A 15,198-nucleotide genomic window follows, 5' to 3' on the forward strand; every position below is an offset into this window, starting at 1 on the left:
GTGGCATTAAGTGCGTTCACATTGTTGTGTAGCCATCACCCTCATCCATCTCCAGAGCTTTTCCATCTTTCTGAACTGAAACTCCACACTCGTTAATCGATGCCCCTCTCCTCTCTCAGCCTTGAGTAGGCAGGGCTCCCCCGCGTGGCTACCCTGGAGCACTGCACCGTGCCTTGTGGTTCCACTAACTCCTGCCCACACACCTTTGTAAGTCTCTCTTAAACTATCTTCAATTTACTCAACTTGAGTGTACCATTTATCTCCCGCCACACCTGGTACAACAACTCTCTGAGGCAGTGCCTAAAATTATCATCACCATTGTACAAATGAGAAAACCAAGGCAGGGGGAGGCTGAATAACTTGCCCAAGGTCCTCACCTAGTAAGGGGAGAACTAGGATTTCGACTCAGCAATCTGGCTCCAGGGCAGCTGAGATAAAAGTAAAGGCTACAGAATGTGACAACTGACAAACACGAGGATCCCGGGCAGGTGAAGAGTGCAAGCTGACCAGAGGCTGGAGCAGGGATGGGGGTGACTGGGAGGCTGGTGAGGCCTCCAGAGAGACTGTTTAGCACCTGGGCAGAGGGGAGCAGGAAAGATGAGCCCAGTCTGCATCATGCTGAGCCAGAATAGCGTATCCCGAGGGGAGACACCGCCACTGCCAGTGGTTGCCCCATCCCCGCCGAGCTGACCCAGGCGGTCGGCTGAGACTCGCAGGAAGAGGCCGAGAGGACCTTGACTGGGGTTGAGCTCCATGGGCCAGAGGTGAGGCTGCTCTGGGAATGAAGCTCTCCCAACCTGTCCCAGGCCGGGGCCCCGTGGCCCTGCTGAGTAGCCGGGCCTGGGTGTGACTGGCGTGACCAAGTGGATTTACTCCACTGTGAGAAGACTCCTGGGATTGCCTCCCAACATGACACTGCCTGATTGTGCTGGGATAACAGCGGAGGTCAGATGGCGCTGGAGAGGAGGGTGGCCGGACAGAGCTAAAGAGAAGGCTGGAGCGCACTGGCAGCCCAGGGCTGGAGGCAAAGGGGTGAGGGACGTGCAGGGCCGAGATGTTCTCCCTGCTCAGCGGGCTGGCTTTACTGGCTGTCTCCTTCCTCTCCTGAAACTTGGCACCATCTACTGGGAAAGGAGCCAGCCTTCCTCCTGGTCCTTTCCCCTTCCCCAACCTTGGAAACCTATGGCAACTAAGCTTTCAGCTGCACCCAGAGACACTTCTCCAGGTAGGGAATCCATCCTGAGTTGGAGGCCCTCCAGAGGGGTGGGCACACGGACCCTCCCTCTCAGCCCAGGGACACTAGAAGCAAGGAACTGGGCTCAGACACGCGTGGGGGGGTGAATCCTGCACCTGCCACTCACTTGCTCTATGACCTCGAGCCTCAGGTTCCTCATCTGTCAAATGCAGGGTTGTTGGGAGATTGCAAACATTGAATGTAAAAACTTTGCACAGGGACGTCCCTGGCGGTCCAGTGGCTAAGGCTCCACGCTCCCAATGCAGGGGGCGTGGGTTCGATCCCTGGTCAGGGAACTAGATCCCACATGCCACAACTAAGACCTGGAGCGACCAAATAAATAAATAAATAAAAATTTAAAAGAAAAAAAAAACTTTGCACAGAGGTCACCCAAGAGGATTCTGCGGCAGAGCTCCACTGCCAATGTAATGAGGTGGAGAAAACTCTTCAACAGGACTCTGCTCCAGGAGAGCCCTGTTTGTGGCTGGAAGGAATTTTCTGAAAAGCCACTTAGGATGGGAACTGGGGAGAATGGGACCCCCGAGGGCACACTCAAGTAGCACTGCTACACCAAGCCCCCTTCTAGGGTGGGTGGATCCCACCAGTGGGAGGGTTTTGTTGCCCTGAGTGGAGGGTTTGAAATGCGGGCCAGAGCTGAATTATTGCTGAGAATTGGAGGGCAGGAGACAATTCCCTTCCCCATGACAATGCTCAGCTCTCATCAATGTTGACTAAGTATTTTATAAAATTCTGGTTGAAGATTCTAGATGACCATGATCCCCAGGCTCCTCATGTAGTAGGAAAAGCACTGCACTGAGAGTCGGAAGACCTGGGTGTGAAGCCCTGGTCTTTTGCTTTCTTTTTTGGCCTCCATTTTCTTTCTTTGTTTTTCTTTTTCTTTTTCTTTTTCTTTTTTTGGCCACACTGTGAAGCTTATGGGATCTTCATTCCCTGACCAGGGATTGAACCCGCGCCCCTGGCAGTGAGAGCGCCAAGTCCTAACCACTGGACCGCCAGGGAATTCCCTGGCCTCCATTTTCATAAACTAGAGATAATGATACCTACCTCGCACACTTATACTGAAAGTGCACTCAAGTAATATATGTAAAGGCCACACTGGACACTGAGCCCTGAAGAAAGTATAGTTATAATTGACTATCATCTGTAAAATGGGTAGAGCATACCCACCTCCCAGGATCGTTGGGGTCCAAACCAGACGCCATGTGTGTAAGTGCTGGGCCCTGACTATTCTAGGTGCTCAGGGAGCCTGTGATGTGACCCCAGCTGGCACTAGTGCTGGCTGTGGGAACCAAGGGTTTGGCTTGTCTGACGAATGGGGTGGCGGGTGCACTGAGAAGGTGCACCTGAGGTAAGTGTTGGGTGCGAGAAGGTGGAGATTCATGCCAAGAGGAAGGTGCCGGGGAATGGGGCCAGCTGAGCTTTCTCTGCAGCCCTGGGACCCTGTCTCTCCGCAGCTGGCCCAGGCTCACGGCAACGTGTTCACCGTGTGGGTGGGCCCGACGCCCGTGGTGGTGCTGAGCGGCTTCCGGGTGGTGAAGGAAGCCCTGGTCTCCAACTCGGAGCAGTTCTCAGGCCGGTCCCTCACCCCGCTCTTCCGGGACCTGTTTGGAGAAAGAGGCAAGGCTGCTCTCTCTGCTGGGAACGGGGTGGCTGGATGGAGACCGCACTCAGGAGTCTGCTGGGGTGACCCAGAACTGTTAGCAGGGAGGAATCTGCCAGGAGGGCTCGGGTCTCCTCAAACACCGCCGTGCGAGGGGAGGGGCGAGCATGGGAAGGAACCAGCTCTGTGACCGGGCGAGGCAGCCTCGCTCTCCGTCCCTCAGTGTGCTCATCTGTTAGATGGGGATAGTGACTGCTCTTGCCTCCCGGGATGTGGGGGAGATTAAGTGAGCCCCACAGCCAAGAGTGCCCAGGACAGCGCCTGGCTCAGCAAATGCCCTTCCCCCCGCCTCCTCCCCTCCAGGCTCTGTCCTCCCTTCCCTTCTTTATCTCCTCCTCCATTTCTTGTGGGGACTCTTAAAGGCAAAATCAGGTTGGCAGCTTGGGAGGAGGGCATAGCTGAGCCCACCTTGATGGCACCAGGCTCACGGACCACACAACCTCCAAATGCCCCTCGGTCAGAGCACCAGCCCCGAGCTGATTGGGAAGGCTGCCCAGGGGTCTGCTCTCCCTGCCTGGGTGAGAGCCAGGTGGCCCTGGCCTGGGAGGCTGGGACGGGCTGCTGACTGTCCCCCAACCCGGGCCCAGGGGTCATCTGCAGCAATGGGCACACGTGGAGGCAGCAGAGACGCTTCTGCCTGGCAACGCTTCGGGAGCTAGGCCTAGGCAAGCTGGCACTGGAGCTGCAGTTTCAGGGAGAGGCGGCAGAGCTGGCAGAGGCCTTCCACCAGGAGCAGGGTGAGGAGCGGGCTGGGGCAGGCCCACCCTAATCCCTCCACAACAAACACGCACACTTCTGCAAGGAGGCTGAGCCCTCGGGGTGGGGGGGGAATGTGTGTATAAAGGGGTGGACCCTTTGCGGATCCAGTAGGGGATTTGTGCTACATCAATAAATCAGGAGTTTCTGTAAGGTGGGCAAGTGGGCAGACACAGGCCCAGGAACGTCCAGTCCATTGAGAAGCCTGAAGCCCTTCTCTACAGGTGGGGAAATGTCCTCCCTCAACATCTCGAGCCTTTTACACCACAGACCCTTTGCACATGCTGTTCCCCCTCTGGAATGTCCTAATCCACACCCCTTCCCTCCCTGTGAGAAACCACTGCTCCTTTCAGACCTGGCTGACATCACCTGCCTAAGAAGACCTCCCCAAATCCCAGGCACAGCTGGCCCCTGCATCCTTTGTTCTCAGCTGGGACATACCCGCCCCACGTTCTAGTGTGTTTAAATGGGTCTGTCTCCCACACCTCTCCCTGCAAACCCAGTGCCTGTCACCAAGCCTGGCTCATAGAAGTTGCTCTGTAAGCATTTGCTGAGTGAATGACTGAAGACTGGGAATGAATGAGTGATGCAATGAGTGACCGTATACAGACTGGATGAACACTCAGGGCAGTGCTCTTTTCGCCTCCTCACCCTGAGCCCTTCCCCTCTGCTCTCAGGTAGACCCTTCAACCCTCGGGTACACATTGTCACGTCCACGGCCAGAGTCATTGGGGCCCTTGTGTTTGGCCGCTGCTTCCTCTTGGAGGATCCCTTCTTCCAGGAACTGATTCAAGCCATCGACTTTGGCCTGGCCTTTGTTAGCACCATTTGGCGCAGGGTAAGCTGGCCCTCGGGGAGGCAGGTGTGCCGACCATTGGACAGCTGGTGGCCCAGGGCAGGCAGGGGCCTCAGCCAGGGCATAGCAGGGAGGGTGCCAGGTAGGCAGGAGGAAGGCCACGGGGCCTGATTCTGGGTTCCTCAGGCAGCCTCTGCTCAGCAAAATGACGATTCACAGCATCAAAGTTCCTTTATTGTGGTTGAGCATGGAAGCGTGGGCAGGGAGTAAGAGACAGGTTAAATCCACTTAAATACAGCTATCTGGGCCTGCGACATCCTAGCTGAGCCCTGGATCCGGTCTCCGCTACTACCGCTTTCATTACTGTCTAGATTACTTTGGGAGTGTGGAGAGTTTCCAGATGACGAGCAGTCCTGGGATGCCCATGTCAGAGGTCCCAGACCACTTTGGTGCCCCCAGCACCATCCTGAGCTGCCCTGACTCAGGGTCAGCACCTGAGCAGCCCCTGGGTGGGCCTCTTCCCCCACAGCTGTATGATCTGTTCCCCTGGGCCTTCCGCCCCCTCCCAGGCCCCCATCAGGAGATGTTTAGGTACCAGAAGGCTGTGCGGGGCTATATCTGCCGGGAGATCAGCAGACACAAACTCAGGACACCTGAGGCCCCCAAGGACTTCATCGGCTGCTACCTGGCCCAGATCACTAAGGTGGGCCTGAAACAGCTGCAGAGGGAGGGAGGGAGGGACGGAGGAAGCTGTCTTCCCAGCTGCATCTCATTTCAAGGCCACGGCCTCAGTTCCTTATCCTGGCCTCAGTTTTTCAGAGCACCCTGAAGCAGCAGCCATTTGGGTTTTTCCCTCCCTATCTTTTCCCAGGCCAGCGCTGGCTCCTGCAGACATGGGTAGGGTGGGAAGCAGGGGACCTGGCTGATGTCAGGGCAGTTCCCCCCTCAAAAGTCAGTGCAGTCCTGGGACTTAGGCCCTTCTGACCCCAGAGGAGTTCTGGTCCCACAAGTTTAGGGACAGGCCAGGCCTCAGTCAGGGAGATGCCAGGGCTCTGTGAGAGGAGCGCTTCAGACTCGGAGCTGCTCTCCCCACCACTCATCCCCCACCCACCAGGCCACGGACGACCCTGTCTCCACATTCAATGAAGAAAACCTGATCCAGATGGTGGTCGACCTGTTTCTGGGAGGCACCGACACCACGGCCACTACCCTGTGCTGGGCACTCATCTACATGGTCCAGCATGGAGCCAACCAGGGTAAGGGGGCCGTGGTTACACCCTGCTGACTGCCCCATGCCCATTACCCCTGCTGTGGGCTTCTGGGCTGAAGGAACCTGTCCCCATCACTGTCTTTGGTCTGTGGCCCCAGGGGTGGGTCCTGCTCTCACTGCTGTGGTGTAGGAGGTGTTCATGGCTTTGAATCAGATGGAGGGGCTGGGGAATGGGGACTTCTATTCCCACCCTGCTACTTACTGAGTGATCCTGGGTAAGTAATTCAACCACTTAGGAACAGTGTGAAATGAGGCAACATTATTTCACCCATTCAGTAATGATCCAGCACCTACTAAGTGCCAGGCCCTGTGTCAATGTCACTCAAGATCACAAAGGAAAAAAAGGTGGCTAGAGTTCTCTCAGAGACAAACTGGCCATGACCTAAGTTCAAATCCTGGTTCCACTAGTTTTGTGACCTTCAGAAAAGTACCTGTCCTGTCACAGCCTCAGTTTTCTTGTCTGTAAAGTGGAGACGACAGTTCCTACCCCATAGGACTCTTTGTATGTAGAACACTTTGGCACATAGTGGGTGCTCAAATCTGGGTCCTAGCCCTTCCCTCAAGTCCCCCTTGGAGGAGCAAATCCAGCAAAATCTTGTTCACAAGCTCTGCCTCAGAGAGGGGCTGCCACTGTTGGGACCAGGGGTGGCTGAGGGGGGTAGGGCAACCTAGGGGCGACGAACCTTGGTGACTGTCTCTGGGTGGGGACAAGGACGGTGGGGCGTGGTGGAGAGGTCGGGCTACAGCCCCTCCCGGGACCCACGCGGAGCCGCCTGTAGAGAGGGTGCAGCGGGAGCTGGATGCGGTGCTGGGCACCTCCCGCGCCGTCCACTACGAGGACCGCGAGTGACTGCCCTACACCCGCGCCGTCCTCCACGAGGTGCAGCGCCTCAGCAGCGTCGTGACCGCAGGTGCCCTGGGCCAGTGCGTGACCTCCACCCGTGTGCACGGCCACCCCGTGCCCAAGGTAGGTGGCCCCAGTGTGACCTCATGCCCGATCCAGTGCCTGCAGAAAGCACCCTTCGCTGGGCTGCCTGCCCAGCACAGCCACCTGCTACAGCTTCTGCCTGTCTGCCAACTCTCAGTCAATCATCTGTCCATCCATCCATTCATCTCTGTCTATGTCATTCCGGATGGAGAGTTATGATTGTGAAAGAATACACTCAATTAGGGATATTTTTAAATGTTCTGAAGTAACCCCTGCAGACATTTTAATGCACCTCTTTCCAATCTTTTTTGTCCACATATATTTTACATAGCTGTGATTATGCTGAATATATAACTCTGAATCCTTCATTTCACTTAACATATCATTCTGATTCTTCTACATTACTTGTTCCCAAACTTCTAGGTACACCAGAATCACATGCACGGCTTGCTAAAATGTACATTGCTGGGAGCCATTCCCAGAGTATTGGGGGTGAGGCCTGAGAATCTGCCTTTCTAACAGGTTCCCAAGTGGTGTGGATGCTTTGGGTCCCGGGACCACATTTTGAAAACCACTGTTCCACATCACTCTAAATGGCTGCATAATGTTCCACCAAATGGATGTTTTGTAATTCTTAACCCTTATTGGTGAACATTGAGCCTATTTGCAATTTATGTGCCTTAGGCTTGGTCTGCATTTTGTGTTATATCCTTAGAACTGATTTCTAGTAGAAATGCCTGTCTCGTTTCTTTCATTTTATGACTAGGTTAAGAGAACAAGTACTGAATAAGGAGAGATAGAGGAATAAAGTTAAATCAGACTGTTTAGGTCAAGAACAGCCACTGTATATGTACATAAAACTTGAGTCTGAGCTTCCCTGGATCAAGTCAAAAAAGGAAATCCCAATTAGGTATGACTCTCATTATGTCATAAAAGGAAGCATGCCTGTATCAGGAAAACTTTGGCTTATCACCCTTCAAGAAGTTATTATGAAGATCATCAATCATAATACCTTTTTGAGGGCCAGTGGACAATGTATTGGGTGGTGCCTTCAGTAGGAGTTTAAAGGTACAGAAATAGTCTTTCATATGGTAGCTTCTTCTTATCTTCAACGCATTTTAAACAATGAAAGTTTAACATGAATACATTTCTGCATGGAGTTAAAAAATAGAGTTCAGGTTTGTAGCTCTCTGGTGATTCAGCTTGAAACAGGTTTCTGTGCAGGTTTCTGACATGAACTGGATAATAACGTAATAATTCCTGCTCTTTGCCAAGCCTTACTGTGTGCTAAGGGCTTTGAGTCCACTACAGCATTCAGTCCTCACAATGACTGACTGCCATGCAGATCCTAGATAAAAGATATTTATTGAATTAGTTGTCTATCTCTCTTGCTATGTAATAAGTTACCCCCAAACTTAGCAACTTACAAAAACAGCACTTCTGTGGGCTAGGGATCTGGGTTTCTGTGGGTCAGGGATCTAGGTGCAGCTACGCTGGATGCCTCTGATTCAAGGTCTCTCATGATGTTATGATGAAGTTGTTGGCTGGGGCTGCAGTCTTATCTGAAGGCTCCATGGGGAGGTTCCACTGTAAGAGCACTTGCATTGCTATCTTCAGGATTCAGTTTCTCCTGGGCTGTTGGCTGGAGGCCACCCTCAGTTCCTTAACATTGGGCCTCTACATAGGGCAGCTCAAAACATAGCGGCTGACCTCCATTAGAGAGAGCAAATGAGAAGACAGAAGCTACAGTCTTTTTGTATCCTAATCTCAGATGTGATATCCTATCACTTTTGCCATATTCTATTTGCTAGAAGTGAGTCACTAGAGCCAGCCTACCCTCAAGGGGAGATGGTTTTATGGGAAGTGAATGACAGGCATCAAGAATCATTTTGGGAGTGGGGTGTCATTTTAAAGGAAATGTAGCACAGTTGTGTAGGTGGCAAGGTTGCCATTTTAATGAAGATGAAAGAGTCACTCATCTTGGTGCCCTATGCATGGAGGTGCGCTGTGTAAGACTTTCCTCAGAAAGGGACTTTGGCTCAGCACTGATGCTCCAGCCTGTCTCTGGTGGAAGCCTCAACGGTACAAGGTGGTACACCATGAAAACAATGGGGATAGAAGGTATGGGGGCCCAATTTTTTCCATCATGAGAATCTTTGTTCAACTCTTACAACCATGGTTCAGGGCAGACTTGACAGCAAGGGCCCTGCCAGGATGTGATTATTAAATTCTTATTAATTTGATCAGACTTAAGATTCCTGTCTCCATGCATTTTTTTCTTCATAATAACCCTGTCCTTTAGATGCTGTTGCTACTGTTATTCTTTTTTTTTTTTTTTAACAGATAGCTTAAGAGAGCTCAAGTAACTGTCCCAAACACACAGTAAGGTACTTAACTGAGTTTCGAATTCATGGCCCTCTGATTCCAAATTTTTTGCTCTACCATACTCCCTGCCGTTCATATTGCTCCAAAAATGCCTCTTTAGGAAGGTAAATGAATCAGCATGTTGGAAGGAGGTGTTTTGCATTTATTGATCTGCCAGATTGGCTAATACTGAACAGTCCTTGACAGTTTTTGGCCATGAAGTTCAGAGGTTAGACAAATGTCTCCTTAATTGTGAGGATAGGACCATGTCATCAACTCATTTTGCTGTTATCCTGGTAGGAGGCCCCAGGCCCTGGTTGTCCAAGAGTTGTTCCAAATTAGGTCAAGTTAAAAAGGAGGGAACTAAGGTTCAGCTCTGTTTTATGTCATTTGGGATTAGAAATTTCCTTATTAATAGCCCATTCCTGCCAATTTGATTCTAGGAGGTGTTCTGTGATAAGAGCTCCAGGGAACCATTAACAGCCTGGAATCAATATTGAGCTTTTCCAACTTGGGCGAGAGACGTCTCCTGAAAGTAGAATCAAAGCTTGACAGTAGATCGTTAAATGTTACAGATATTCCTAAATGGTTCTTAACCATTCCATCAGTCGAGTGACAGCGACAACAGCAATGGTCCCTAATACAGAGGTGGCACTTCAAGCCTGTCTCTCTTCAGACATTCTATTTAATTGTAAACTCCAAGCTGCCATTTACTGGGAAGAAGTTGGGATAGAATCCCCAGGAGGTATCCAGCAGGCAGATGGCTCTATAATTTGGAGGAGAGGGAGGGTTGCCCTTGTTGTGTGCTGGGTAGGCTATGGTCTGAGCCTGTCCCATGAATTAATATCAGTTAATCACTTTGCAAGGAGTCCAGAACATTACCCAGAACAGGATATAAATAATTCTGGAGGGAAAAGAGCATCTTGCCAGGAGCCTCTGCATCTGAAGGTGATTATTAAGAACTGTTGTAATGCAGAGGTTACTTCATCCCTGGTAGTGAAAATGGAGGGAAATTCCCAGGACAATAACTAGGAAACAAACAGCTCACTCAGGCAGCAGCAAGAACATGTGCTTCCCAATACCTCTGATTAAAGCCACGGGAGTAAAGAGGTCTGGGTGCCTGTCAGTCTGGATGGCTAAGGTCAGGCCCCTCCCTTAAGGCTTCAGTAGAGCAACTAAAAAAAAAAAAAAAAAGAAGAAGAAAAAAGAAAAGTGCCTTCTGAAAGTATTTACATTGTCTGAACTTCTGCATTCTTCACTGGCTTCTCTTTGGTGCAGGCTTCAAACTGCTGAGTTTTTCATTTTTAATTTCAAGATGCCTTTGTCAAAACTGAGAATCCTGTGGCCAGTTCTCTAGTCCCCACAGGGGTGACCAGTTTAATTCTCTGGTGTTGGTTACTGAGCCACAGGATATGAGGCCTTCCTCAGAACACCTGGAGCTACACTCCCAGGTCCCGGGTCCATAGCCAACCCCATCCTGGTTCCACTTAGGCTTCCTGGTCAGCCCAGGGCCCACGTGATAAGGAGCAGAAGTCACCAACAGGAGCCTTTGGCTCCTTTCTGCTCCCATCTGTTCAGTCTGATTCTCTTTCCAGTTATTCACTTCTTTGAGGTAGAGTGAGGGCTCGGGTTAGGTTAGGGTTAGAGGTCACTCTCTCCTCTCCCTAATCCTAAGGATTGAAGTTTTCTGTCTCTTCTTCTCTCTGCCTTGTTACTCAGTCTTTCTTTCACTTTGTTTGTCTGCCATTCCATTTCTCCTCTCTCTCTCTCTCTCTCTCTCTCTCTCACACACACACACACACACACACACTTACACACACACACCGCCAGTATTCATTGCCCTGTGCAGAACTTGGTCCCCTCCGTTCATGCCCAATAGCCACTGACCCTCTTCCTGGGAGGCAGAAGCTGAGTCTCTAGCCTGGGCCGGGAGTCTTTAGGATGGAGGTGCGTGCCCCTTAGCCAGGAGAGCATAATGCCCAACAACTTCACTGATGTGAAGGCCTGTCTGCTGAATCTCTTTGAGGCCCCCTGGTCCCAGGCAACTCTCCTGTGCACACCGAGTGTTCTCTGAGCTCATATCAGCCCAGCATCAGGGCTGGGTGCTGGGCCAGCTGAGCTCCCTGAGCCATACCAGCTCCTCTCTGCAGGGCACCATCATCTTGCCCAACCTGGCCTCTGTGCTCTATGACCCTGAGTGTTGGGAGAACCCCCAACAATTCAACCCTGGCCACTTCCTGGACAAGGATGGAAACTTCCTGGTCAATGACGCCTTCCTGCCATTCTCTGCAGGTACTGGACAGAGCACTGGGTCATGGTTGGTGGGTGTGACGGGACAGGCACAGGGACAGCTGCCACCCTCTGACCTTTCCTTCTGCTTCCAGGGCATCGGGTGTGCCTAGGGGACCAGTTGGCTCGGATGGAGCTCTTCCTGATGTTTGCCACCCTCCTCAGGACCTTTTGGTTCCAACTGCCAGAGGGGAGCCCAGGGCTCAGGCTGGAGTACATCTTTGGGGGCACTCGGCAGCCCCGGCCCCAGAAGATCTGTGCCGTGCCCCGTCTGAACTGCCCCAACCCAGGTCCTGGAGAGGAGGGTGTGTGGCCAATGGCAGGGGGCGGGGGCGGTCTGGAGACTTGTCCCCGACAAAGACCTTCCTTAGTCTCTTTTGGCTCCTGAAAAGTTGAAGAAGAACAGAGGTTCACCAACTCAGCTGCCTGTGGTTCCCCCTAACACAGGCTCTGATGAGTGACATTGGAGAGTAGACGTATTAAGGACTCTACAAAGGTGGCTCAGTTTTGGTAGCTCAGTTCTTAGGATTTTACAAGGTTAGTTAAGAGGTTTGGCCTTGAATCACTTCACAAGATTAATCTGGGGAGTCAAGCCTCACAAGGTAGCAGCTAAAGAGGTTCAGAGGGAGAGGCATTTGAGAAAAACTATAAATACAGTAATGCATCCAAATACTATCCATGCTGGCCCCTGATAGTCCAAAAACTGGGAAGCTTATTTTCTGTCCTCTCCTGCCCTCTACTGACTGGATGTAAGAAGTGCACGTCCCTGCCAACACAGGACGGAAAGATCTTCCCGAGTCTCTGTATCAGGCAAAGCCAGCAAATTAGGATGCCCCAAGGTTTAAAACACCATGTCTCCAGACAAGTCTTGCTTATTAAAAAAGAATAACTTGTGTTAAGGAAATACAAATTAAAATCAAAATGAGATACCACTACACACCTATTTGAATTGCTGAAAACAAAGCCCTGAGCCCAAGTACTGGAATTCTCACACAGTGCTGATGGGAATGTAAAATGGTACAACCACACTGGAAAACAGTTTGGGAATTCCTGCTACAATTAACATTATACCATACAACCCAGCTGTCTCACTCCTGGTGTTTAACCAAAAAAGATGAAAATATATGTTCACAACAAAACATACTATCTGATTCCATTTCTGTGATACTCGAAAAGACAAAACTATAGGACATAAAACATAACTGGTGGCAAGGTCTAGGAGTAGGGTTATGGGTTGACTATAAAGGGACACAAGGTAACTTTCTGGGATGATGGAAATGTTCTGTATCTTGATTGTGGTGATGGTTACACAACTGTATGTGTTTGTCAAAAATCATTGAACTGTATACTTAAAAGAGTGAATGTTATTGTGTATAAATCATATCTCAGTAAATCTGACTTCTAAGAAAGAAATGTCTTACCTTTCTCCTTTGAGTTATTTAAAAGATGTACCTATGAATTGTAAACAAATAGAACAAAGCACAGATGTAGAAAACAAACTTATGGTTACCAGGGGATAAGGGCAGGGGAAGGGATAAATTGGGAGACTGGGATTGACATATACACACTACTATATATAAAATAGATAACTAATAAGAACCTGCTGTATAGCACAGGGAACTCTACTCAGTACTTTGTAATGGCCTGTATGGGAAAAGAATCTAAAAAAAAAAGCATGGATATATGTATATGTATAATTGATTCACTTTGCTATACACCTGAAACTAACACAACATTGTAAATCAACTATACTCCAATAAAAATTAAAACAAACAAACAAAGGGTGTCACTCATCATCCCCTTATACAAAGGGTTAAGTCGCAACCCACTTACCAGTGGTAGTGTAGTCACCCATGACAATGCCCTCTGAGGGGAATTCAGGATGGAAAAAACAGGACGAAGCGTTCTGTATTTTGGGTATAAAGGCCCCTAGATAGTTAAAATGCTTACCTCAGGAAGAGTTTCAATGACCCCCAGATTCTTGCATTTTCCTATGCATAGATAGATAAGCACTAAAATCATTAACTTTGTGATTAGCAGTAAACTTTTTTATGCTTAACTACATGTATTTTCCACCAAAAAATTCATATACATACTGGCCCCTCCCCTACCTCTTTGGAGCAGTTCCTCAGGGCTCTCTGAGAGGCTGTCTCCCGAGCTACAGTCCTCAGTACAGTCCCTGAATAAAACTGAAACTCACTGCTCTTAAGTTGTGTGTTTTTTCAGTGGACAGAATGAACCAACATTTCTAATTACTAGGATATCAGTCATCACTGTGATGAAATAAAATTCATATTTTACGGCAAGACAAGAACAAATTTAAACAAAAATTTTCTTTGCCGGTTTGGGCCTCCTCCCTCCGCTTTAGTGTGTGTCGTGCATCTGCGTTAACCAGACCTCCTTAGGAGATAACCTTCCTTCTTAATCTCGTAAGGGGCCATGATGACACATGACCCACTACTCGCTTTATACGTGCAGATCTGGATTGTGTAAATTGTCAGTAATACGTCATTTGATGTATATTTGTCTCAAAAACTTACATAACTGTGCTTTGACCTCTAATGGGTGGAACAGTCCTCAGAGCTTTCTGAAAGACTGTCTCCCAGGTTAGAATCCTCAGGTTGGTTCCAATAAAATTTTCCATTTCTTTCTTAGATCGACTATTAATTTTTTCATCCGCAGCTGCTACACTGAGCTGGGAAAATTCCAGCCAGAAATGAGGAAACTTGTATTAATTAGCCTCTGGCCTTTTTGCAAGCAAATGTATAGTTCTTCTAGGTTTTTTTTTTTCTTCTTTTTTTAAATTGAAGTGTAGTTGACATATAATGTTTCAGGTGTACAGCAAAATGATTCAGTTATATATGTGTGTGTATATATATATATATATTCTTTTTTAGATTCTTTTGTGAAAAAAGTTTATCACAAGATATTGAATATAGTTCCCTGTGCTATACAGTAGGTCCTTGTTGTTTATCTATTTTATATATAGTTGTGTATATATGTTAATCCCAAACTCCTAATTTATCCCTTCCTCCCCCTTTCCCCGTTGGTAACCATGAGTTTGTTTTCTATATCTGTGAGTCTATTTCTATTTTGTAAATAAGTTCATTTGTATCATTTTTTTAGATTCCACATATTAGTGATATCATATATATGTCTTTCTCTATGTGACTTTGCTTAGTATGATAATCTCTAGGTCCATCCATGTTGCTGCAAATGGCAATATTTCATTTGTTTTTATGGCTGAGTAATATTCTCTTATAGGCTTTTAGAAATCTTGAAGCTTTCTCACAGACACCTCATTTTCTGTGTGGAACCATACCCAGGGCCTGGGGAGTCCAGAGTGGGACCCTCTGGGCAAGCAGGGTCCCAGAAAGCAGCAGAAAGCCTAGGGTTCTCTTGCCTGGGTGATCCCCTCCCAGGGCTGGCAGCCTTTTGTGACCCAGGCAGGCTCTAGTGTGGAGAAAATAAAGTGGGCCCTAATTCGACTACTTCTTGCCTCACTCTCCTAATCCTCTGTCAATTCTCTCCCTGTTAGAGCCCCTGTGGTATAATAAGAAATGCATTTGGTCTCTGTCCCTTGTTCCGGGCACAAAGCTCCTCAAACCCTTGGAATTTCCCAAGCGACAGGAGTGCCTATAGCCTGTTGGTCAGAAGCACGGTGATACCCTGAATTTGTGACTGGCATCAGAAGTGGGGAATGGGAGCAGTCCTGTGGGACTTAGCCCATAACCTGTGGAATCTCCAGGTAGATCATGTCAGAATTGCTTCGTGGTGTGAAAAACATGCATTGGAGCCACTATCTCAAGCTTGCAGCACCCTCTAACACCCACCCCCACCCCCATCCAGCCTCCTGTCTTTGATCCTGCCTGACCCCCTG

At 49.3% G+C, this 15,198-nt stretch overlaps 1 protein-coding gene across 1 annotated transcript; it reads left to right on the forward strand.

Annotated features, from left to right (window-relative positions):
• Nucleotides 1-2,658: 2,658 nt before the first annotated feature.
• Nucleotides 2,659-14,960, forward strand: LOC133093000 (cytochrome P450 2J5-like). Its single transcript, XM_061192748.1, is given in 9 exon segments — nucleotides 2,659-2,872; nucleotides 3,503-3,652; nucleotides 4,349-4,509; nucleotides 4,790-5,170; nucleotides 5,582-5,723; nucleotides 6,517-6,704; nucleotides 11,180-11,321; nucleotides 11,414-11,623; nucleotides 14,857-14,960. Coding segments are annotated over 9 exon segments (1,692 nt in total).
• Nucleotides 14,961-15,198: the final 238 nt, after the last annotated feature.

This window comes from Eubalaena glacialis, chromosome 6 (assembly GCF_028564815.1).
Source record: "Eubalaena glacialis isolate mEubGla1 chromosome 6, mEubGla1.1.hap2.+ XY, whole genome shotgun sequence".
NCBI classification, from domain to species: domain Eukaryota; kingdom Metazoa; phylum Chordata; class Mammalia; order Artiodactyla; family Balaenidae; genus Eubalaena; species Eubalaena glacialis.